Below are 26699 nucleotides of genomic sequence, written 5' to 3' on the forward strand. Positions count from 1 at the left end.
CACTAATACATATAACCTCTTTACTCTTCCTCTCTGACTCAGACCTATCACTTATCTGGAGACTTATCATACTTCTCACTCCAGAACAGTTTTCTCTTTCTTCAAGTTTGCTTATTAATATAGAATCCTAGAATCCTAGAACTGGAAGGGCCCTTCAGACTGGCCTTTCCTTCAATATCCATTGAAAACTATGCTAACCTAAGCCCTTCTGCCTAGAGGGTAACATTTCTGACGTTACCTGTCTAGGTTTTTTTCTCTCCCCACACCGACCTTTTTATTTGAATCCCTGTTCTTATATTATTTTGAGAGATACTACTTTGTAATTCCAAAATTCTTAAGTCTCTAAGCCTTCTTTTGCCAATTTATATCACATGTACACTAAACCTCTTTGAAAGCAGTTGAGTAGAATTTTGTACACCAAAATGTCAGAATTGTAAGAAACTTAAGAAATTGTTCATTCCTATTCTCTCATTTTACAGCGGAGAAAATTGACACCAGAGAGTTATGAGTGAGAGGAGTGTCTTACTATCAGAAAGAGAGATGACATAACTAATATCTTATAATTTGTACCAGGCCCCTTACTCAGTGCTTTTCAGATGTGGAATTGGCTATTGAGACTGAGATTCAAAGTAGTAGTCATAGCTTACAGTTGTATGATGTGCTATGGTATATAAAACATTCTTTCTAATAACTGTAATATTGATGTAAGTAGTGCAAATAATAAAGTTCTCATTTTACAGAGGAAGACACTGAGATTCTGCATACACACATGTCTTGCCAAACTCACAGGGCTGTAGGACTAGAATGGCAGTCTCATTGACTCCAAGTCTTTTTGTCCTTACTACATCATGTGGCCATTCATGAGCAAAACTATCTCTGGTTTCTGGAATCTTTAAGCACTTGCTGGTGTCTGTACTTTGCACACAACAGGTTCTGAATTTATGCTGATGAAGATTAGAACTTGCCAAATAGCAAGTTATATAGTCAATTCTTGTTTCAAGGATGGATTATCAAGTCCTCTTTTTTTGTATCCATCTTTAGCTATTTATGACTCATTGGCACTTTTAGATAGGGATGGGACGCAAATGGGAGAGCAAGGGCAAATAAGACAAATGATGCTTAAGTATATTGATTTCATGCATGATGTACTATAAAGACAGTGGACTGGGCACATTCGGAGACCTGCTGTGTGACCTCAGGTAAATCCTTTCCTCTCTTTGGATGTTAGTTTCCTAATCTTGCATGTGAAGTATTGGGTTGAATGATCTTAAAAGCCTATTTTTCTACCTCTTATAGTATATGTTTATATTCCGAATTTCATATTGCATGATTTTTGTTTATGGAAAATAAGAATGGATTTTTAACATTAAAAATCAGAGCAGTTAAATACTTATAAGAGCAGTATCACACTGTAAAGAGTATTTTGAGACTTAAAAAAAAAAGGCACAATCTTTCCTGATTTCCTTGTCAGATCTTGAGTGAAATTACATAGATTCTTATGAGGAAGGAAATTAATTCTGAGCAAAGATAGTTGTTTTTTCATCTTTAAATTTTTTATTCATTCATTCATTTATTTATTTGTATTTATCATAGAACTAGATAGCAAATTTTTGATCTCTATTTTTTTTTTTTTTAAGTCTGGTCAAAATCTATGTCATGTGTGTGCATGCACCAACATATTTGTTACACTTTTATAGATTTATCTTTTAAGACATTCTTAAATTGAAGTCATTCTAGAAGTGCTTTAGGGAGACTACTAGTACCTGAGGGAGGACTAGTGGAATGCTAGGTATGAATTATATATACTTCATAGACTTGGGAAGAATGAAAAGAACATGGGATTGGAGGTAGGGTTTCCATTATGAGAAGAGAGCTCTGTTCCAGGCAGATTTTCTCTATATGTGATTCAGGGACTGTAGTATATAAATATAGAACCTGAGGCTAAGAAGACTTGAATTTGTATCAGGCCTTAGGCACTTACTGCTTGTGTGATCTTGGGCAGGTGATCTCTGGATCTTAGTTTCCTCATTTCTTCCAGTTATAAATCTTTAATAAATGTAATACATGCCTATATGTAATCTAAAAGAATAATTAGAGAAAGATGTGGTTTTGGTTATTTTATATGATGATTGCATGTGGACCTCACTGGAATTAGGCCCATCTTAAGATAGGAGCTCTTTCAATGGCATTGACTTGGCTATATGTTTTTTTAACAATTTGCCCCATTTTGGAACAGAATATCATACCAAATACAAGGATGATACCATCTTGCAATCTAAGCCTTTTTTATTAAGTATCTTCTTCCCATATATTTTTCTGCCTTGACTTTATTTTTTCCATTCTCTTTACTAATTAGAATAGTTTAATTCTGATGCATACCCTCACACAATTCTTGGGTTGACTTCCTTATAAGTAACACAATCTATTAACATTCTCTCTTTCAGTCACTGGTAATTAAGCAAGAGGAGAGTTTTACCTTCAGGAATAGGGTTGCTTCTATGCCACCGAAAAAGCATGGAATGGAAAATATCATTATGATGTGTACTTTCCCAAGCAAATCTTAGGTTTTGCTCTGAGCAGGAGCGAAGAAAATGCAAGTGAGGCCTTGCATGTTTGTTTTTAGATTAATAGTTGAAGTTTGTTCATGTGGAAATAGAAGAAATTTCATTGTGACTAGAATCTGTCATTAAAAAGCCATTATCAAAGTCGTCCTGCAGACTTTGGTCTTTTATTGTTAATGACAAAACAATCTCTTAAAAAGAAAAAAGAGAAGAGAAATTTTATTTTTATTTCTCTTTAGTATTTTTCTACTTTGAAAACCATGTAGTGCTGAAGACTTAACAGAATAGAACTTTAGTGAAGTGAGGCAGTTTAGAGATTTATTGATCAATAAAAGAGACAATTACAGCTTGTTTATGAAAGGAAAAACCCCTTTGGCCCTTTGAGCTACATAGAGACTCTAATAATGATAACTCTGGTAACCAGCATGAAACTATAAAAGTCAATAGGAAGATATAGGAATTCAATAAAATTATGACACTAGATAAACCTTACTTGAGGAACAAATTTTCCATATATAGGTGACTTGTTTCAGTTAGATTTGTAACTTTAATTTCTCACTTACTGTTTTTTTTTTGTCATCAACTAATTATAAAGTCTATGGTAAAGTGACAATCCCTTATCTACTCATAAGGGAGCAAGTCACATGAATCAAATTTGAAACCAGTGATTCTCAAATCTGGTTTTCTTAGGATAATTCCATGAATTTTACCAACCAGAAGAATTTGTTTCACTTAGATGTAAGAAATATATGCTCATGGATGGCCTTTTCTTCTTTTTTAAAAAAAAAAATTATTAATTTTTTTTAAAAAGAAGGGTATAGGGAGAAAGACATAGATCACAAAAAAAAAATAAAGTCCTCAAAACTTGGGAATCATTATTCTAAGATGGCTGAATAGTTGAACAATTTTTTTTTTCCTAACACCTTAGGATTATGACCATGTTCCTCCCTTTTCTTAGAATAAAAATTTTAGAGACTAAAAAGAGTCTTTAGAAAGTACTTAGAGACTATCTAATCTGTTCATTTTACAGTTAAGGAAACTGTGTCTTGGAGATATGAAATGAAGGCTGGGTCAGCCTTTTCTTATCTTTTTTTTCTAGAAAACTTTTTGAGAGTAGGAACTGTTTGCTCATAGAAATGGAATATAGATTTTATCATCATTCCCTCAACTCATTGCAAAGCCTCTTCTCTTCATACCGTCCTTGCTAATATTCTTAAGATTTTGGCAGTTGTGACAACAAAGCTCGGGACTTTACCTAACTTATTTCTCAGTTGAAGCTGAGAGTAGAGTTTGAAATATTAAGTTGCTATGTTAAGATTTAGCATATTGAGCATTAGATTTATTAAGTTTGTGATAGAGATAACTAGTCATTTGAATTGTCCACTTAATCTTGTTACCTGAAACCTATTACATTATGGGCATGTTTTGAATCAGAGAGTCTAAGGATAGTCTAAGACAATTGGAAACCATTTTCCTTGCAGACCTTGCCCTCAAGAGAAGTTAGAGAAGTGAGCAAAAATACCATGTCCTAGACAGAGAAATGTGCATTTATTCTTTGAGGCCCCATTGAAAACAGGTGACCTCCACATGGTTTCATGAAGACATGAAGTTGTATTACAGCTCAATATTGTTTCCGCACCATCCCCTTACAGTAGATTTGATTTATATGAAGAAGCCTAGAAACACTAATGTTAATCAAGAAACATTTATTAAGCAAATACTATGGTTCAGGCATTATGCTAGCTTCATGGAGTATGAAGACAAAGAATAAAGCAATCTAAATTCTCAAAAAGCAAATATATGTGTGAGAGAGTGTGTGTGTGTGTGTGTGTGTGTGTGTGTGTGTGTGTGTGTGTGTGTGTAAATATATATAGAATAAATATAAGGAGATGGGACAAAAGGTAGTTTGATAAGTTTTGATGAGATTACTAACAGTTGGGAGGATGAGGAAAGGCTATGTGTTGAAAGAGGTAGAGAGCCTTTTTTTCTGTTAAGGGCCCATCATTCTTGGGCCATACAAAATTATTAATTGATAGAACTCAAACAGTGAGAAATTGTACCTGGCTTTCAGTTCAGCATCACCTTGTAAACTCAGTTGGAAGAATGATTGATCAAAACCTGTTAAACAGGGCTGGTAGTGGGATAATGATTTTGTTATACAACACCCCCACTCCTCTCTTTCTAATCCCCAACTTTCCTGCATAGAGCCCTTTTTCCTTGAGAGAGAGATTGCTTGTGGATTAATAAATTTGCTATTGCTAAAGATCTGACAAAAACATTGTTCTTCTTAGGATAACTTGCTCTAAAATGAAGGATGCTAGTAAACCAGAAGACTCTTTTAATTTTATAATTTGTCACTTTATTTGTGAACATTTGTGAGCCTTCCAAGTGCATGTTTATATATGAACTGTACAGTTTTGAACTCACTTTGTTCTTTGATAGATTTGCTGTAATCTGCTTTCTTGTAGTCATTTCTGTTTTTAATCAACAGAAGGTGGCCAAGAATAAAATTTTTGTTTAATTAGTTCATTGTGAGGATCTTTAGGATGTTTGCTCTTTTCTTTAAACAACAAGCTAGCATTACCTAATGAGGATTTTAATTTGGGAAGAGTGAGGAGGAGGAGGAGGAGGAATATATTCAGAGATCCTAGAGATGATGCTTCTTAGCTTAGAAGCAAGTAGTGGTAGTATTAGTAGTAGCCTGAACTACACTGAAGCGTTTCATTAAGGAGGTATGTTTCATGCACAGTGGGAGTTTTTGCTGGGACTACTGATTTTTATTTTTACCATGTTCCTCTGGAACCAGTTTTCTGAACTTTGTATATTTGTTTGGGAGACACAACTCTTTCCCCTCTCTCCTCCTCCCTCCCTCCCTCCCCCCCTCCCCCCATTCTATATCCTGAGAATAGCAGAACTCTTTTTAAGAATTGAGAAAGGGGAGAAACTGAACCACATCCATGATACTGTTTTTATTTGTAATACTTGAAATTTATTTTTTTAATATTATTTTGATAGTAAATGCTATTTATTTATTTAATGTGTATGATGGTGCCAGGTGTATGAGAGTGAGAGAGAGATGTGTTTGGGTTGGGAGCGTTTTTCCTAAACTTGTGATTTTGTCTTTAATAATCACCTGGGATAAACTCTGCTAGCTTGTAAACAGGGTATGCCTTTCAGAAATTTGTATATTTTGCAGTTGCTAGACAAATAAAATATCTTGTTAAGGTAAAAAAAAAAAATCCATTTGTAAGCCTTTCTAGAATTTGAAGACGTGATGCTTTTTCATGATATTCCATGTCCTTTCTCATGTTGCAACTTTCTTTGTGCATTTTGTTTTTTTGGTGCAGCAAGATGATATATAAATCTTTTTCCTTTATTCCAGTTTTCTTTTTAAAAAATTATAACTTTCTTTTTTCTTTTTTTTTTTTATTTAATAATTACTTTATATTGACACTCGTTTCTGTTCCGATTTTTTTTTCCCTCCCTCCCTCCACCCCCTCCCCTAGATGGCAAGCAGTCCTTTATGTGTTGGATATGTTGCAGTATATCTTAGATACAATATATGTTTGCAGAACCGAACAGTTCTCTTGTTGCATAGGGAGAATTGGATTCAGAAGGTATAAATAACCCGGGAAGAAAAACAAAAATGCAGATAGTTCACATTCGTTTCCCAGTGTTCTTTTTTTGGGCGTAGCTGCTTTTGTCCGTCATTTATCAATTGAAACTCATGTCTCTTTGTCAAAGAAATCCACTTCCATCAAAATATGTCCTCATACAATATCATTGTCGAAGTGTATACTGATCTCCTGGTTCTGCTCATTTCACTTAGCATCAGTTCATGTAAGTCTCGCCAGTCCTCTCTGTATTCATCCTGCTGGTCAAAAAATTATAACTTTCTTTTAAATTTTCTTATAAAAATTATAACTTAAAACCTCCACTCTTATCTGAAAATGGTGCAACAGTTTGATATCTTCATTTATTCTTTCAGTTCCAGATTGTTTGTTAACTTAATCTCATTTCAAATGAATGAAGAATTTAAGTGCTTACTGTGGACTAAGCACTGAATTCACAAATACAAAAGCAAAATGTTAACTCTTCATTAGGAACTTAAATTTCTACAAGGCCATATAAGAAATAGAGGGGAGAGTGTTATCCATTGAAAGTGAGTGTAACAATGTAGCAATTCATTGGAACATCCTTTTTTAAAGGCAATAGTAGTGTTAATATTATTATATTTCACAGAAAGTTGAAAAGGGGAGGAAATTGATTTCATAATTGCAGAGGCAGGGTAGTAAATAACCCTGGTAAATATGAGGGGATTTGGTCTTAGGAAGGTCAGAACTGACTGACTTTACTCCTTCTGGTCCTGCACTGGTGATGGTATTTATTGCAACTTTACCACAACATTAATAATAGAATGGAAGATGGAAAATGATTGGAGTGAATATGTTGGCACTTGGTTTGAGAAAGTATCAATAAATTATTCTTTTGCTCCCAAACTTTTATTGGACACAGTTCTGCACCCATGTTTTAAAGTTATTGATTTCTCCTCTTTTTTGACTGCTGATTCACTGGCTCAGTGACTTTGGGATAATGATTATCCTCTTTTAAAATCATTATTTTGGCTCTTCATTAATAACAATTAACACTCTTAGAAATGGAAGGAAAAGGATAGTGACTTTAGAAAATCAAAGAAGATTTGGTATTGACTCTAATTTTTTTCAGATACCTTTGCTTTTAATGATGGATATAAAAAAGGCTGGTAAGGTTTGAAAGGATTTCTTTAATCTCTTTGAAAGACAAGCACTATAAACTAAAATCACTTTGAGGTTACCACCCACACCTCTCAGATTGGCTAAGATGACAAGAAAAAGATTATGATAAATGTTGGAGGGAATGTGGGAAAACTGGCACACTGATACATTGTTGGTGGAGTTGTGAACTGATCCAACCATTCTGGAGAGCAGTATAGAACTATGCCCAAAGGACTATCAAACACTGTGCATACTCAGCAGTGTCTCTACTGGGTCTGTATCCCAAAAAGATCATAAAGGAAGAGAAAGAATCCAGGTGTGCAAAAATTATTTTTGTGTTGGCAAAAAAAAATGAAATTAGAAAATGAGTGGGTGCCCATCAGTTGGGGAATGGCTGAATAACTTGTGGTATGTGAATGTAATGGAATATCATTGAGATGAGTAGCCTGATTTTAGAAAAGCCTGGAAAGACATACAGGAAATGATGCAGAGTAAGGTGAGCAGAACCTGGAGAACATTGTATACAGTAACTATAACATTATGTGATGATTAACTATGATAGACTTGGTTCTTCTCAGAAATCAGTAATCCAAGGCAATTCCAAAAACTTTGGATGGAAATTGCCATTCACAACCAGAGAGAGAAATGTGGAGACTGAATGCAGATCAAAGTATACAATTTTCACCTTTTTTTTTTTTTTTTTCTGTTGTTTTCTTTGTCATGACTTTTCCCTTTTGTTCCGATTTTTCTTCCCCAACATTACTCATGAAAATATTTTAAAAATGAATATTTATATATAAATTAAAGAAAAAATTCATTCATAAACACACACACAAGTACTAGATAGAGTATACCTTCTTATTGTCAGTACTACTCACCTAAATTGATATTTTCACTTTTACATGTTTTCCAACTCTACTTCCTTTAGGAGCATTTCCTTTCATTCCTGCCCAAATCTTCTTCCTAGCAGTTGCTACATTGTCCTTTCTATCTTCTCCAACTATTTTATCTTTCTCCATTCAAATTACTTTTTCCAGAGGGTTTCTTAAAGGGGGAATTATTTAATCAAGGTCATCTTTACTCCATTTCTAGCACATTATCCAACATATCAGCTTATCTTTTATAGTTTCACAATAGCCTTTTAATAATGACAATAATTGAACTCAATTCCACTGTTTTTGTTTATTTTGCTTACAGGAGCGAGATGTAATGAGATCTGTCTTGGACTCCTTTGAAAATGATATGTCCCCAGTAGAGAATTCTCCCCAGTTGGCCCTCCAAGTCCATGAGGATATGATACAGAATTTGCATGCTAATTATGCTGAAATGGAGGTAAGTGAACCTTAGTTCACTAACAGGGCAGTTATTTGGTGTGGTGGATCAGCCCTGGTCTCGGACACTTAACACTTCCTGTCTGTGTAACCCTGGCAAGTCACTTAATCCCAATTGCCTCAGCAAAAAATCAGTCTACTCTCTGAAAATGGGCCTTTAATGAAAAAGGATGAATGTACCCATTTATGCTGGGTTTTTATGTAGTTGACACTTAACTACCACTGAGTATCCTGAAATGCCCAAAATATTTTTTTTATATTATGACCTGGAAAGGATAATTTAGCCAGTGAGTGAATCCTGCATCAAATCCAGTCAGGAATACCAGACGTTTCTTTTTGGTGTCTAGATTTTGGAAAAAAGTAAATTGAGCATGAGACTTTGGGAAGTCATTTCATTCTAAGAATATTCAACCCTGTTTTGAAAAATACCCCTATCTATATATGTTTGAAATATCTTTTACCACCCCTTTTTACTGTAAGGGTCAGATTTGCCATTTGAAAAAAAAATCTTTATTTTTTTTCTTTTGCATTTTAATAAAACTGAAGAAGTTGGAGTTTTAAAATTTTATTCTAGGAAAAACTCAACTGATTTGTTTAGTGTTGAAGAAACTTAACTGCTTTCAGTATACAATTCTATATTAATAATACACAATTTCAATATGCAGTTGATTGACTGTTTTGTATACTTGTTTTCAGTTTTCACTTTGACAAATAAGCACTGTAATTAAAGTTATTAGGTTAAAATCTATTAAATTATTAAAATTAAAGCTATTAGAATAAAAAACACTTGACTGAATCAAAATTCATAAATTTATATCTCTTTGTCATATAATGTCTTATCCATACTTTTAATCAGAACTGAAAATACTTCATATCTTCTCACTTCTCCCAGTATTCACCTAAATTTTGCTCAAAGTATTGACTTTATCAAAGTAAAATGATAGAGAAATCAGACGAACAGGGAGTCAAATTCTCTATGAGATCTTTTGTCAGATGTTGGAGCTGGATTGCCAATGTGTAATAGATAGCCAGATTCTTTCCAGTGCCTTCCTTTATAGAGGGCAGAAACTGAACTTTTCTACTCACTTCATTTCAGTATCTGCTGCTCTGCTTGTTTTCAGCTCCATGAAGAAGATACCATCTGTGCTGAATATCTTCTCATCTTCTGTTTCTCCCACTGCTTTGTAAATTTCAATAGCTTTTCTTTTGGCTAGAAACCCTGAGGGTCTTCTTCTCCCAGATTGTTGTGTATATATACACAGATACACACACACACACACACACACACACACACACACACACACACGCATGCACGCACGCACACACACACACATTTTTTTTTTTTTTTTTGACTTGGATTAAAGAGCGCATTTTCTCCCTCATTTCTTATCTAAAGTATTGACAGTTAGGATAAGAGATGGTTTTATTTTATTTCAATCTAATTCAGTGAAATTAAAAAAAAATTATCTAAGTGCCTACTATGTTCAAGGTATATGAACAAATATGGGAACCACTGGTGACACAAGATGTCATAATTCCGTCCTAGGGTTCCAGTAATAAGTTATGTACATAAATAATTATAATGTAACGTATATTAAATGTAAAAGAAAGAGACTGTGAGAGTATTTTTCAATTGAGAAATTGCAAATTATTTCTGAGTAATGAGATCAGATAAGCCATTAATTAGACCTTGAAGATGAGATGATATTTCAGTAGTCAGAAATGGGAATGGAAAGATAGGAGTAGAATCCATCCTTGGCATAGGCAGTGGTAGAGAAAAAAGTATAGAGTTGGGAGAGACTATCATGAAAATAGGAGATATGAAATAATCTAATTGGATTGAATGTGGAGTATGGGAAAGAGTAATATGAGCTCAATCTTAGTAGGTTAGAACAATGCTTTGAAGGAGAAAATCTTGAATGTTATAACAATTTTGAGTTTTGAGTTTTAAGGAATATTTTCAGTTAGAAGCAGAAACTTAAAGCAGTGACAACTTAAACAAAACTAACAGTAATAAATGATTTTTCTGAATTAGAATGGTAGAAATGAGAGTAATAAGGAAGGGATATCTTTAACAACTGGCAATACAATCAATAGGACTTGGAAATGAAAATGAAAGAAAAAAAGACCTTTTGAAATTGGATGTTCAGCAGAAATAGGAAAGTTGGAAGGAAGGCAGAATTGATTGGGGAGGGAAAAGAAATGGAAGATAATACATTCAGTTTTGGACTTGTAATGGGATCTGTGAGAGTAAGATTATCTTGAATTTAAGATTAGCATATTTAGGGGCAGCTAGGTGGTGCAGTAGATATAATACCAGCCCTGAAGTCAAGAGGACCTGAGTTCAAATGTGACCTCAGACACTTTACACTTTCTAGCTAGGTGACTCTGGGCAAGTCAGTTAACCCCAATTGCCTCAGCAAAAAACAAACAAACAAAAAATTGCCATATTTAAATGAATTGGGGAGAATGGGGTCTGAATTCTGGGAAATATATCCCGTTTGTATATATATAAATTTGATTGTCAATAGTAATTAGTTATTAAAATCTGGACGATGCAATTGCAAAAGAAGAGAGAGTAAGAAGAGCACAGATGTTTAAGGGAAATGTCTTTCAGTTACATTCAGTATATAATGGGGAAGAAAGATGGAGAACCAACAATGGAGAGAGAAGACACTTGGAGAACTCTTGAGTTCAGTGTCACAGAAGTCAAGGGAAAAGAATATTAAGAAGGAAGAGGTGGTCCACACAGTGTAATCCTTCAGGAAACTCAAGAATAATAACTACTGAAAAAGGTCTTCAGAGATCAGTAGTGGTCTTAAGAAAAGCAATTTTAGTAGAGTGGTTAGCTCAAAAAGGCCCTTTACAAGGGGCTGGGGAATCCATGAAAATAGATATCATTATTCTGTTTAAATGTTTGATGGAAAAACGTTGGAGAGTGAAAAATATTTTATATGTATATTTTTTTAATGTGAGAGAAACCTGAGTATGTTTTCAACATAAATATTAAGAGAATAAAGATTTTCTTTTGAGGTAAATAGGGAAAAGGATGGATAGGAAGTTCCCAGTTGTGAACTAATCAAATAATGGTTCCTTTCAGTCTTTGGATCTTGCCTTTTCTTTCCTCTGTCTTCCTTTTAACTAGAAATGATTCTGTTAATTATTTGGAATAATATGTAGAGTTAGTCTTTCAGTGTTTTTCTTCTTCTGCCATCCTACTGTATGAATTAGCTCCATTCTTCGCCAGGAGGATAGTTTGTAGATCCTGATATGTAGGATATTTGATGATAGAAAGCCAGTTTCAGTGTTTCAAGGACTTAAGAGAAGAGTACTTCTACTGCACCTTGCTGCCTCCCAGATATGGGCTTCTTTTTTCATGATACATGTGTCAAAGGCAAGTGAAATTGCTTGTGATTTTGAGAGATGTGTTTTTGTCTGCTGCAAAAGTGATGCTTAATTATCAGCCTTACCTTAAAAAGGAACAGAAGGAATCATGAACAGTTTTCTGCACATAATAGATACTTAATAAATGTTGGATTTTTAAAAATGCCTCAGTTTTTCAACTAAAGGGAAATTGGGGGCTTGTTGAGGATTGATAACACAGACAGCAGTCTTATGCTGATGCAGTGAGTTACTGGGCTTGTTAATGTTCCATCAGAGGTGTTTGTTCTTCATACTTAATAGCTTTATGTGCATTTGTTATTGGTTAATTCTGTAGAAGGATGAGACTGAGTAATCATTACTGGTTTTTTCCCTTCTCTTCATCTTTCACTTCTCCTTATGTTTTTCCTACTCTTCTCTCTTTGCTTCTGCTTCCTACCATTTAATATATATATGGGTTTATGAACATATTGATATAATTACATTCATTTCACTGTCATTCTTTTTTCATCTTGCTTCTCTGAATCTTGATTCACCCAAACCTTGGAATGAAATAACTCTTGGTTAAAGACCTTTGAAACTCTTTTTTTAAAGGAGAATTTTGCTTAGCTCCCATTATTCTAATTCCAATGGCCTTTTTGCTGCAGTACTCTAAAACCCCACAAGATACCATATGTATCTTTATGCATTAAGTATTTGTTGTTACATTATCTGTCTACTCAACTCAACAAAATGTATTATATTTTTTAAATTGTATAAAACTGACTACATATATTCATTCACATGTATTTCCTCATCCTCTGAAGAGTTGTGATGTTGTACAATCCATACAACATTGTTATGAGGTTTGTGATATCTCAATGCTGCACACTTACTCAAAGTGACTCCTGACACAGGGCTACTTTTAACTGGGCTAAATTCTGACTGGAGTGTGCTCAAAGGAGGACCATGATTTCATCATTGCCTCAACCCCTTGTCATTATTCAACTCTTGTCTTATTGCAAACTTTTTGTCAGCCTTTTCATTTTCAGTTTTGTTTCAATAGGAGAGAGAACTAGGCCAAGTACATGATGAAACTAGGTGAACTAGATCACGTCAAAAGCTGTGATCCTGTAAGTCAGCTTCTGATTTTCATTTTGGCAAAAGAATGTTTGTTATCAGCCTTGTGGATAATGTGCTGAACTACTTTGATAATTTTCTTCAATATCCTTGTCGAGGGAGGAAGGGGACCCCAGATAGAAACCCCAGACTCAGAAACAGCTGATGCAACTGTAATTACTGAGTACCAACTTTAAATTTAGGATTTGAAAGGTTAATTCCTACTTTCAAAGTAAAATCATCATAAATACAAGTACATTAATAGCCATTTTATTACAACACATTTGGCTCCACATGAAACATTAATAAAGAGACTCACACTGACACCTTCAATAGTCTCCAGCATTTTTTTACATTGAGAGATTTATACTGTCGGTACTTACCATATGTACGCTTATTAATTATGAGGCCAACAGTTTTGGCACATTAAATGCCATATGTTCTGATTTTTTGGGAGGGAGGATATATCAGATTAATTAGGGTATCTTATCAGTGACCTCAGAACTCACTGGCCAAATATTATCATCTTATCAATATCTGTAAGAGTTGCCCACCTGCTGCTTCCAAAGCACCAAACCTGCCGAGGGGAGCTTTGTGCAGTGAGGTACTTAGCTGTCACTTTCTGTATTTAATACATTTAAAATTTACATGCAAAGGTAATTAAAATGTTTATCCAGGTGGCGCATTGCTTATCTTCTCTGCCTCTTTTGGCCATTCTCTTCTATCATCTTTGCATCTTTATATCTTCCTCTCTCGAGGCACTGTCACCATTCCTTCTTCCTTTGTCATTTTTTTCTTTAACATTTCTCCCACCCTGCCACTTTCATTTCTCATCCGTCCTTTATTTTATCTCATATAAAAAGGAGCCTTATTCATAGTTACAGAGATATTTAGCATGTCATAGGACTGAGATATTAACATGAAAATGATATTTAAATTAAACTTCTCTCAAAACGATTTTTCAAATTATATACTGATTTTTTTCAATTTGGTCTACTGGTGACAACGTCTATTTTTTTTTTTGTTTGCTTTTTGTTTTTTTGTTTTTGCCATGAGTATAGATTGCCATGGATTGGGTTTTTAAAATTTATTCCTCATTTTATAGATGAAATGAATCTTGAGTCTGAGAGGAAAAGTGACTTGAATGAGATTGTACTGAGATCCTGGGGCTAGAAACCATGTGTCTTGGTCCATTTCTTAGATAGGACAAGTTTTTGGTGACATGAGTAGGAACCTTGGCGTTTCAGTGATTGTTCTTCCACAAAGATCTCTTATACTCATAGTTTTCCTCTTATCTCAGAATATTTCTCTATCATTTTCTTTTCCCTCTACTGCTCGTTACAATAAAATATCTGCTGAGACTAGAGGCAAGAGGCCCTATTGTCATCTCTAAAGGTAGCACAGGTATACTTAATGCATCAGCTGCTCACTCACTGAAGCAATCAGAGAATTCATTGTTTCCTCTTGAGAGAGCAGATATGTTACACATACACCTTGCCTCTTCTGTACTACACAGTACTTTGGCAATTTTGAGTTCCCTCAGTGCTGTATCATTGCTCACCGCCACCCCTCCCCAAATTCTTTGTCTCCAATGCCAAGGTGACATTTAACATAGTTTCTGTAGGAGAATGACTTGGCTTTTGACCTATTTTTGTGGTTCTTGAATTTCTTCATACTTGCAGAATGATGGCAGTACAGTGTCTTGAGTCATCAATAAAATTGCTGTGATTTGAAATTGGGGCATTTTTCTAAAATGATATGGAAATCATAGATAGCATGAGTCTCGCCAGACTTTGCATTCTGTCACCTTGCCAGTTTTATTATGGAGTGTTTTGTATTATCATTATTCTCATTCTTCCATCCTGTGCATTTTCTGCTAATCGTAAAGCAAGTAGCACAACTTTTCACTGGGACAGAATAGCCAAATAAATAACAAACTTCTCCTTCTGATTCTTGTACCTACTAACACTTCTCAGGCAACTCAGCATCTTTAGCATTACAACTTGAATACCCATCCCAACTACAGCTTCCAGGAACTCATGCCTCATAGTCAATTTTCTTCTAGGTCCTAATCTACCATTTCACTTTTCATCCAAAGTTGCCATCTGCCATCTGCTTAGATTGTCTTTAACTTCTAGGACTTCTTCCTTCTCCAAAGAAGGGTCATTGATTTTTCAATAGACTGCCGATTTGGCAACAGATATGACAGGTTAACACTTCTTTAATGCTTTTGTTAGTCGGGCCCAAGGACACAGAAAAGGTGGACTTGGTAACCCCTTTAGAGGAAATTCCCCTAGACTCTTTCTGATTTTTAGGTCTACGTCTACTACTACTACTACTACTACTACTACTACTACTACTACTACTACTACTACTACTACTATTACCACCACTACTAGTATTTTACTTTAAATTCCCATAATTCCTGAGGCATTTGGTACAGGGACCATACAAATTACCAAGGAGCTTCCAAGCTGGCTTATTGGAATACTTGGTCTCACTGTAGAAGGTATCTAGGGAAGGAAGAATAATAATGGATGACATTTAATGTGTGTTTCTGTCTCTAACCTTAGGCCTTTGCCTTCATTATACGAAGAATTTTATAACTTTAAAAAAAAAAGATGTTCATGATAATTCTAGCCACCTACACACTTCATTTCACAGATGAGTAAACTGAGGAAAGGTAAGGCAGGTCCACTTAGTTATTTGAGTCTTAGTTATTTGAGTCAATGCTCCATGTGGGAAACCAGGTCTCTTGAGGCTCTCTTTCCTGACATTATACTAAGATAGGCAAAGATTCTTCCTCAAGCCACCCTTAACTGGATTTATATCTTGTGTTTCTAATGGTTTCCTCTAAAAATCCCCAACTGGCCAAAGATTTCACTTTGTGCAGTAGGAATTAACCTTTTAAATCCTACACCTGCCCTGGTGTAGCCTCTGAGTCATCAGCTTTCACAACATCTTGGGAGGGTGGGGGATGGCAGAGAACGTTAGAGGCACGATCATGTGCTTGCGCAAGTTGGTCCTCAAGACACAGCCACAAGGTACTCATACTTGTTCGGAAAGGACTGGGGGGGACCATGCCTTTGAATGGAGTTCTTTCATTGGGTTCGTAGTAGGGAGTTCTTCAGTCATGTCTGACTCTTCAGCAGCCTGTGGACCAAAACATGCCAATATTACCCAAGGGCTTCCTTGGCAAAGATACTTGCTAAAGTGGTTGCTATTTCCTTCTTCAGGGGTTTTGAAGCAAATAGGTTAAGTGACCTTGCCAGGGTTACAGAGCTAATAAGGTCTGAATCTGGATTTGAACTCAGGTCTTCTTGTCTCCAGGCCTAGCTGCCTCCTAGACAGAAGTTAAGGACTTGCCCAAGGTTACATGTCTTATTAGTGGCTGAGGCCTCATTTGGGGACTTCCCAATTCCAGGGCCAGCGTGTATGGACTGAGCCATCTGGCTGCTCTTTAATAGTAGTAGTAAGGGTTGCTGTCCTAGCACTAAGAAAATGTGTTTTTACATCAGCCTGGCTAAAACAAGCATTGGTTCATGTATTTCACTCGAATTCTTTTGTCTTTTAATGTTTTCTTAATTTATTTTATTGCCGGAGTTGTGTATGTTCTTTTGATTTTGCCCTTTCCTCCCTACTCTTCTTTCATGCCTACCCATAGGGATTCTGTATTCTGTGTTTGTTGTTTCTTATGGCACAGTACTATTCTATTATATTCATAAACTAGTTTGTTCAGCCTTTCCTTATTTGTTATGGCCCCTTTTTTGTCCTGCATTCTCACAATTGCATTTCTTCCACAACCTATTTCCTATTCAAATCCTAATTTGATGCTTTAATGTTTATTTTATGTAGTACCTTTTAAGACATTGTTACAAAGAGTTAAAAATTGTCATTTCACAAGCAGTTACTCCAAAGTAACAAATAGCTCAATGCCTTTGGGGAGCCTTGATGGGCTCTTGAACACTACCTGCCTTGGTTTGGAAAATGCAGGAAGTAGAAGATGAATTGGCCCTGACTTTCTTTAGAGAATTTAAAATTGGGTTATTTTCTGTACCGCGTTTGGGAAGAAGAGATAACTAATGTGTGTTTACAGTTCATTTCCGTTTACCACAATAGGACAGAAAATTCCACGTGGGCCTGATTCTTTTAATGTAGAAGGGTCTACCTGTGTCTGGAGATAGGGCATTCCAGAATTGTCTTCCCCAGAAGGTTGGGTTGGGGGGGCGGCAGGGGAAGGCTTGGTCACCAGCGTCGCAGTATTCCTACTGTCCACCAGATGGCATGATCTGTTCTTCCTTATCATCTATGTGACACAATGTATCAAGACTCTCACCTGCGAGAATTCTGGAGTAGGGTGGGAGGTGGGGGTGGTATTGTACCCCGCAGAAAGAAGAAGTCCGTATTGTTGTGTTGCTACAGGGATTACAGATATTTACAAATGAAAACCCGGATGAGCTTCTAATCTTAACCCTCCTGTGAGCCAGAAAGGCATTGGGACACTTTTTATTTTGTAGTTTTCCCTTTTCTTTGTATAGTGGGGGAATCAGGGAACTTAGGAACTGGGTAGTCAAAACCCATCATTTTACAAGAGGGGTTGGGATGTCTCCAAAGGGGAAATGACTTTCTGAGGTCACATATGGTGTAGTCAGTGACGAGAGACAAGATTAAATGCAGACTTTTCCTCTTGTGGGTCCTTTTCCTTAGGAATTTCCTATGAGAAGCCTCTACTTCTTTTTTTTTTTTTTTAATTTTTTTTTACCCTCAAGGAATTTATTTTCTTTTTTTTTTTAAATAACTTTTTATTGATAGAACTCATGCAGGGTAATTTTTTACAACATTATCCCTTGCATTCACTTCTGTTCCAATTTTTCCCCTCCCACCCTCCATCCCCTCCCCTGGATGGCAAGCAGTCCTTTACATGTTGAATAGGTTACAGTATATCCTGGATACAATATACGTGTGCAGAACCGAACAGTTTTCTTGTTGCACAGGGAGAATTGAATTTAGGAGGTATAAATAGCCCGGGAAGAAAAACAAAAATGCAAGCAGTTTATATTCATTTCCCAGTGTTCTTTCTTTGGGTGTAGCTGCTTCTGCCCATCTTTGGTCAATTGAAACTGAATTAGCTCTCTTTATCGAAGAGATCCACTTCCATCAGAATACGTCCTCAAACAGTATTATTGTTGAGGTATATAATGATCTGGTTCTGCTCATTTCACTCAGCATCAGTTCATGTAAGTCTCGCCATCCTCTCTGTATTCATCCTGCTGGTCATTCCTTAAAGAACAATAATATTCCATAACGTTCATATACCACAATTTACTCAACCATTCTCCAATTGATAGGCATCCATTCATTTTCCAGCTTCTAGCCACTACAAACAGGGCTGCCACAAACATTTTGAAGCCTCTACTTCTTGTTTAGATTTAGGGCTTCTTAAATTTTTCCCAGTTGTGATAATCTCTTTTTGCCTGAGAAATTTTTACATGCCACCAGTTTATTATATAGATCTGTAGAATAGATATATAAATCAAGTACTTACTGATAATAAATCATAATTGAACAACTTCTACATTGTTACGTGTGGATCATGACCCACAGTTTAAGAAGCTTGGTCTAGATCTCTGATGGGGTTGACTAGAGCTTTTGTGGAAGAAAGAAAATTGTTTGTCTTTCCTTTTCCCCTGCCCCCTCCCCCCCTTTTAATATTAGAAATCTTTTTATTGTAGGTGAAGCAAGCTAACTGGATGCAGTTTATATGATTCTAGTTTTGCTGGTAGTATCCAAAGCATTGTAATCTGGCATAAGTTGAACATAGGACTTCTGTCAAACTGAATCATCATGTTGACTTTGGTCACATTAATTTTGTTAGCACCCACTTAATCTGATGCTTGTTGGCCTTGACATCCACAATGAAGATGACAAGGGTGTTGTTATATTTTCTTTTCCATAGAAGACTTTGGTCAAGATGAAATTTGATGGTGTAGTCATCAAGCTCTTTTCTTCTAGTGGTACTTTTATTTAGGTCTTTTGAAATCTTAGCATCTTGGGTCATTGGAAGGTGGGGGACATTTAGATCTTCTTTTTGTGGCTCTTCATTTTGTGGCCCTTCAATACCACCTTCCTTGCCTTCAAGGCCTTGGACTTTACTTCTGTCTTGGGATGCAAGGACAATTGCTTCCTTCTTTTTCTTGGTACCATCTTGGAGGAAAGACCTTAGCTTTTCAAAAGAACATTTATTAAGAATATTTATAAAGCTATCAAACTGTGCATACCCTTTGATCCAGCAGTGCTACTACGGGGCTTATATCCCAAAGAGATCTTAAAGAAGGGAAAGGGACCTGTATGTGCCAAAATGTTTGTGGCAGCCCTGTTTGTAGTGGCTAGAAACTGGACATTGAATAGAAGCCCATCATTTGGAGAATGGCTGAATAAATTGTGGCATATGAATATTATGGAACATTATTGTTCTGTAAGAAATGACCAACAGGATGATTTCAGAAAGGCCTGGGGAGACTTACACGAACTGATGCTGAGTGAAACAAGCAGGGCCAGGAGATCATTATATACTTCAACAACAGTACTATATGATGATCAATTCTGATGGACCTGGCCATCTTCAGCAATGAGATGAACCAAATCAGTTCCAAAAGAGCAGTAATGAACTAAACCAGCTACACCCTGAGAAACTCTAGGAGATGACTATGAACCACTACATAGCATTCCTAATCTCTCTATTTTTGTCCGCCTGCATTTTTGATTTCCTTCACAGGCTAATTGTACACTGTTTCAAAGTCCAATTCTTTTTGTACAGCAAAATAACTATATGGACATGTATACATATATTGTATTTGACTTATACATTGACCTATTTAACATGTATTGGTCAACCTGCAATCTGGGGGAAGGGGCAGGGGGAAGGAGGAGAAAAGTTGGAACAAAAGGTTTTGCAATTGTCAATGCTGAAAAATTATCCATGCATATATCTTGTAAATAAAAAAGTATAATAAAAAAAGAGAATATTTTATATGCAGAGTACTTAATGATATAAAGGAAATTGACTTTTTATTTTTGTGGAATTTAAAAGCTAATTGGGATATTTGGCAGAGACATGTATACAAAAAAAGTATTCAGGATAGAAAAAAAAAAGTGTAAAAAATTCTATGAGAGGAAAAAGGGAAAGAAGAACATTTCCAATTGGAGATATTTATTGGCAATCCTTTGTGGAAGTGATCCACAAGTTTTATGGAATAAGTATGTAATTGATATTGAGTTAAAGTTTGAAGGGATCAGTAAGATTCTAATAGCTAGAGACTAGGACAAGTTGGCAGTGGAACATTCTATATTCATTCTTTGAACAAGGCATGAAGTGATTAAATGAATTCCTATTGTGTGTCTAACATTATGATGTGGTAGGAACCTAAGGGGAAGCATTGAATTTGGATCCCAACTTTTATAATACTTAAAAAAAAATATGCACCTCATTTAACTTTGCAACTTTGATTTCTTTACTTTTGAGAAGAGATCATAATATTAACATTATTTTAAGTATTAATTAACAAAATTAAAAAATGAGCAAAACTAACCAATATTTTGACCAAAACTTTGACGGTAAATTGTTTTACTTGTGGAAAGAAAGGAGGAAAATAGAATTTTCTTATCTTTTTTTTTTTTTTTTCAGGAAATGCTTATACAGTATTCAGTTTCAGGTTTTTAAAAAATTTATATGGTTGTGATCGTGGTTGTTGTTTTTACCAGTTATCTTTTCTATAGTTCCTATGTCTTCCTTTCCTTCTTTCAAGAACATTTTGTATTCATAATTTCTTATGGTATAATATAATATTCTATTTCAATTATTCTCAGCGTGTGGGTCAGAGAATCTTAGAGGTCTGTGAAACCCTTTCACAGGGTCTACAAATTTAAAATTAGTTTCTATTTCTAATATGGTAAATATCTATAAATATAACCCACATAAATCAAAACTCTTTAAAAAGATCAATAATTTTTAATAGTAGAAAGATACTGAGAACAAAAGTTTGAGAACTTCTATCCTTACATTCATATGCCACCATTTATTTAGCCATTTTCAATCAATAGGAAATCTCCTTTATTTCTGCTTCATTGCTTCCACAAAAAGTAGCATTATAAATATTTTCATAGATATATGAAAATTGTTTCTTTTTTGTCTTTGACCTCCTTTTGATTATGCCTAGTATGAAAGGTTTAAATATTTTAGTGACTTTTTAAAAAGTCAAATTTCCCAATTGATTTACGGAATGGCTAATTTAATTCATAGCTTCACCAGTAGTGGATTAATGTGCATCCTTTTCCATGGCTCCTGCAGCGTTGATGTGCTCATTGTTTAAAATCTTTGCCATTTTGCTGGGTCTGAGGTGATGCCTTAGAATTATTGAAATTGCATTTTAAAAAATTATTATTAGTTATTTAGAGGAGTCTTTCATGTGGTTATTATTCATTTTCTTTCTTTTCCTTTTTTCTCCTTTGCTTCTTAGTTTTTTGTTTGTTTTTGAACACTTTATATTTTTTAACCACTTATCTATTGGGGAATGGCTTTTGATTTTATATATGTATGTTAGGTACCTATATCTTGGATAGCAAATCATTATCAGAGATATTTGATACAAACTTTTTTCTCCATAAAGAACAGCTTGCATTCCTTTTTTTTTAGTCTGTACAAAAGACTTTCAGTTTTGAGTCATCAGAATCATTATTTTATCTGTTCTTATAGCCTCTATCCCTTGGTTTAAAAAAAAAATAACAAAAAATAGTTATGAAAATGTGTTGTTAGCCTCTTTTTAAATGATATATCCATTAGTATGCTGATCCCATATGCATTTTTAAATTTTGATCTCAAACTATACTAAGATATAGAATAAGAGTTTTGTTCTAAGTCTATAATGTTTGCCAAACTTCTTCACAATTTAATTTTCCCCCCATATTGATTTGATTTTTGTTGCACTTTATTTTTTATTCTGAACTTGAGTACCAAATTAAATGAGCATTTTCATATAGAAAATAGATCAAAATAAAATAATCATGTGAAAATCTATTATATATACATTGTTTTTCCTTTTAAATATAACATTTTAACTTAATATTCAAAAATGTGTAACTTCTCTTTTATTCCTTCTGTTTCTCTCTCGCTCTCTGAAATTCTTTCCATTTGAAAAATAAAAACAAAATCTTTACTTCAAAAATGCATAGTGAAGTAAAACAAATCCCATCATTGACTGTGTCAGAATGTACATACTTCATTCTGTACCTTGTATCTATCTCCTCTTTTTACAGACAAGGATAGCATGTGGAGAGTCAGATGGGTGGCAGATGGGAGAGTCAGGAAAATCTTAATTCACATTCTACCCTAGACATTTGTTATCCATATGACAAATCATTTAACCTTTCTCTATCTCAGTTTCCACCTTTGTATAATAGGGATAATGGTATCTCTAAAAATTGTTTTGAGAATAAAATGAAAAAGTATGTGTAAATTGGTTTGGAAAATTTAAAGTGCTGTTTAAATTCTAGCTGTTATTCATCATCAGTACTTTTGGAGTCATGGTTATTCATTGCATGGGTTAGTAATCTTCAGTCTTAAATTGTTCCCCTGTTTCTGGGTACCTCACTTTGTTTCAGTTCATATGCACCTTTCCAGATTTCTGTGAAATCATACATTTGTCATGAAGGTGGCCTAGCTGTACCTGATCTAAAATTTATTATAAAGCAGCAGTCACCAAAACCATTTGGTATTGGCTAAGAAATAGATTAGTGGATCAGTGGAAAAGGTTAAGTTCACAAGACAGAATAGTCAACTATAGCAATCTAGTGTTTGACAAACCCAAAGCCCCTAACTTCTGGGAAAAGAATTCATTATTTGATAAAAATGCTGGGATAATTGGAAATTAGTATGGCAGAAATTAGGCATGGACCCACACTTAACACCATATACCAAGATAAGATCAAAATGGGTCCATGACCTAGGCATAAAGAACGAGATTATAAATAAATTAGAGGAACATAGAATAGTTTATTTCTCAGACTTGTGGAGGAGAAAGAAATTTGTGACCAAAGATGAACTAGAGACCATTACTGATCACAAAATAGAAAATTTTGATTACATCAAATTAAAAAGCCTTTGTACAAACAAAACTAATGCAAACAAGATTAGAAGGGAAACAACAAACTAGGAAAACATCTTCACAGTTAAAGGTTCTGATAAAGGCCTCATTTCCAAAATATATAGAGAACTGACTCAAATTTATAAGAAATGAAGCCATTCTCCAATTGATAAATGGTCAAAGGATACGAACAGACAATTTTCAGAGGATGAAATTGAAACTATTACCACTCATATGAAAGAGTGTTCCAAATCATTATTGATCAGAGAAATGCAAATTAAGACAACTCTGAGATACCACTACACACCTGTCAGATTGGCTAAGATGACAGGGAAAAAATAATGATGAATGTTGGAGGGGATGTGGGAAACCTGGGACACTAATGCATTGTTGGTGGAGTTGTGAACGAATCCAACCATTCTGGAGAGCAATCTGGAATTATGCCCAAAAAGTTATCAAACTGTGCATACCCTTTGATCCAGCAGTGTTTCTATTGGGCTTATATCCCAAAGAAATACTAAAGAAGGGAAAGGGACCTGTATGTGCCAAAATGTTTGTAGCAGCCCTATTTGTAGTGGCTAGAAACTGGAAAATGAATAGATGCCCATCAATTGGAGAATGGCTGGGTAAATTGTGGTATATGAATGTTATGGAATATTATTGTTCTGTAAGAAATGACCAGCAGGATGAATACAGAGAGGACTGGCGAGACTTACATGAACTGATGCTGAGTGAAATGAGCAGGACCAGGAGATCATTATACACTTCAACAATGATAATGTATGAGGACATATTTTGATGGAAGTGGATTTCTTTGACAAAGAGACCTAACTCAGTTTCAATTGATAAATGATGGACAAAAGCAGCTACACCCAAAGAAAGAACACTGGGAAACGAATGTGAACTATTTGCATTTTTGTTTTTCTTCCCGGGTTATTTATACCTTCTGAATCCAATTCTCCCTATGCAACAAGAGAACTGTTCGGTTCTGCAAACATATATTGTATCTAAGATATACTGCAACATATCCAACATATAAAGGACTGCTTGCCATCTAGGGGAGGGGGTGGAGGGAGGGAGGGGAAAAAATTGGAACAGAAATGAGTGCAAAGGATAATGTTGTAAAAAAAAAAAATTACCCTGGCATGGATTCTGTCAATATAAAGTAATTATTAAATAAAAATTAAAAAAAAAAGAAATCATACATTTGTCATAGTATAATAATCCATGAAATTCATAAAATACAATTTGTTTAACCAATCCAATTGATGGACACTTTTTGCTTTCCACATCTTATTAGGTCAAAAAAAAATACAGTATAAACATTTTTATTCATATTATTCTTCCTTTTCTCTTTAGGTCTTGTTCAGGTAAAAAATAGTATTGGTGTTATATATGGGCTAAAAGATATGTATAGTTTAATAACTGTGAAGGTATATATGTCCAAATTGCTTTCCAATTTTTTCTAGCAATTCTCAGATAGGGAGTTTTTCTCTTAAGTAATTTATCTTCTTGTATTTATTAAAAATGGATTATTGAATTTGGTTATAAATGACTTTTTATCATTTCACTCAAAATTTTATTTCACTCATCTCCTGATTTTTTTTTAATTGAAAAGACATTTATTAAATATTTACTGTGAATACTGTATTGAATGCTGGGATACAAGCAAGCAAAATAGTTCTTGCCCTCAAAAAGCTTACGTTGCGTAAGAGAAGACAATATAGATGGAAGCTGGTGGAAGAGTGGTGAGGTTGAAGGTTAAAGTTGAAGTATATATAGCAGCATCAATTGGAAATGTCTTGGAGGTGACAGTAAGACTTGATTCCAGGCAAGGTAAGGCAAAAAGTCACCTACTAAAGCCCATGGTTCTGAAGCAGAGGGAAGAGATTGAAAGAATGAACAGAATTCAAAGGGCTTGGTTTAGATATGAGAAGGGACAGTTCTTCATTTTCACTGCTGAGAATACCTTCTTTCCTTCAATGTTCTTCTCAGTTGTCAACTTATAGAAAAAGCCTTTTCTGGTCTCTCTTGTTGTTTGTGTTATCTTTTTCCTTAAATTATATTTATCTGTATGTTATGTTTCCCTTGTTCAATGTAAGTCATTTGATAATTGAGACTTTTTTTTCCCATTTTTGTCTTTATATAAGACTTTATATAAGTAAAATGGAATGTCTTGGAATTTAGTTTGTTTTCCTTCCCTAAAGAATTTTTGGAAAAGATCAAGTGATTACTTACTTTTTTTTAAACTATACAGAACAATTTTGATACTTATTTTTTCATAGTGTAATTTGAAGTTTAGAAATACTGTTCTTCTGTTCCTAATTCTTTTGAGATTCTAAACCTTCTGTTTCTCCATATCTATTACATTTTGTTAATAATTTCATCTAGCTTTATGAAATATGCACTCAATTATTTAATAGGTTTATCATTAAATCTCTAATTTTACTTGGGTAATATCATAATTATTTTTCTATAAGTCAGCTATCAGCAGTGAATATCCTCTTAATTATTTGACTTGCCTTCTATTTCATTGAAATGTTTTGTTAATCATGTTTATATGTGTTAAGTAAGTTTTGATTGAATCTTCAGATTTTTTTTGTAATTTATTGTCTTTTTAAAAATGAGGTTTTTCTGCATTATTTTCTCCTGGATTTTTATATAGCTATAAAACTATCTTTCATTACTGTCATTTAAAGTACTAATTGTCTTAGTTTATTTGCTAGTTCTCTGTGGTTTTCTAAGTAATTCATCATTGCTGTTTCTAGGTAGAGACACACACATTTGTGTCCTTTTTATTAATGTCTGTGCCTTTGTTTTCCTTATTACAAATACTTTTAGTTTTAGAGTTGTCAAATAACAGTGGTGAAAAGGAATATCCTTGCTTTGTTCTTATATTCATTTGAAAATTTTCTCCTGTTTCCTCTTTATAAATAAAGCCAGTTTTTGATTTTAGATCCATACATTTTATCATACTAAAAAGGATCCCATTTATACCTATGTGTTTTATTTACTTTAGATGTATTTTATACTTTTACAAAGGTTTTTTGGGGGCATATATATATAGTTTGGTGTCTTTGTAGGTTTTAAAAATATAATTGTTTCTTTTTCTAGCATAGAGCTATTTTTAGGTCCAAGAAAGTAAATATAATTGATCATTATGAATATTTTTTTTAAAGCTACTGCTATGGAGATTTTTGTGTCGTTAGGATTTTGTTTAAAATTTCCAAATCAATATTTATCAGTAATATCGATCTGTTTTTTTCTTTCCATAATCCTTCACAATTTTACTTTTTAATATTTTATTTGTTTCATAAAAGGAATTTAGAAATGTTTTCTTAATTTTTATATGTGTTCATTCTTCTTTAAATATTTGGCAGCATTCATTCTGTAAATAAATCTGGACTATGTCCCCTCCCCTCCCCCCCGCACCCT

General features: G+C 34.4%; 1 protein-coding gene across 2 annotated transcripts in view; it reads left to right on the plus strand.

Annotated features, from left to right (window-relative positions):
* Nucleotides 1-26699, plus strand: part of MAD1L1 (mitotic arrest deficient 1 like 1) — an 872812-nt gene that overhangs the window by 381071 nt on the left and 465042 nt on the right. For both annotated transcript variants that reach the window (XM_052000199.1, XM_052000207.1), the window contains exon 12: nucleotides 8513-8647. In XM_052000199.1, the coding sequence (XP_051856159.1) occupies nucleotides 8513-8647 (135 nt within the window). The remainder of the gene's footprint in view (nucleotides 1-8512; nucleotides 8648-26699) is intronic.

This window comes from Antechinus flavipes, chromosome 1, assembly GCF_016432865.1.
Source record: "Antechinus flavipes isolate AdamAnt ecotype Samford, QLD, Australia chromosome 1, AdamAnt_v2, whole genome shotgun sequence".
Classification (NCBI taxonomy): domain Eukaryota; kingdom Metazoa; phylum Chordata; class Mammalia; order Dasyuromorphia; family Dasyuridae; genus Antechinus; species Antechinus flavipes.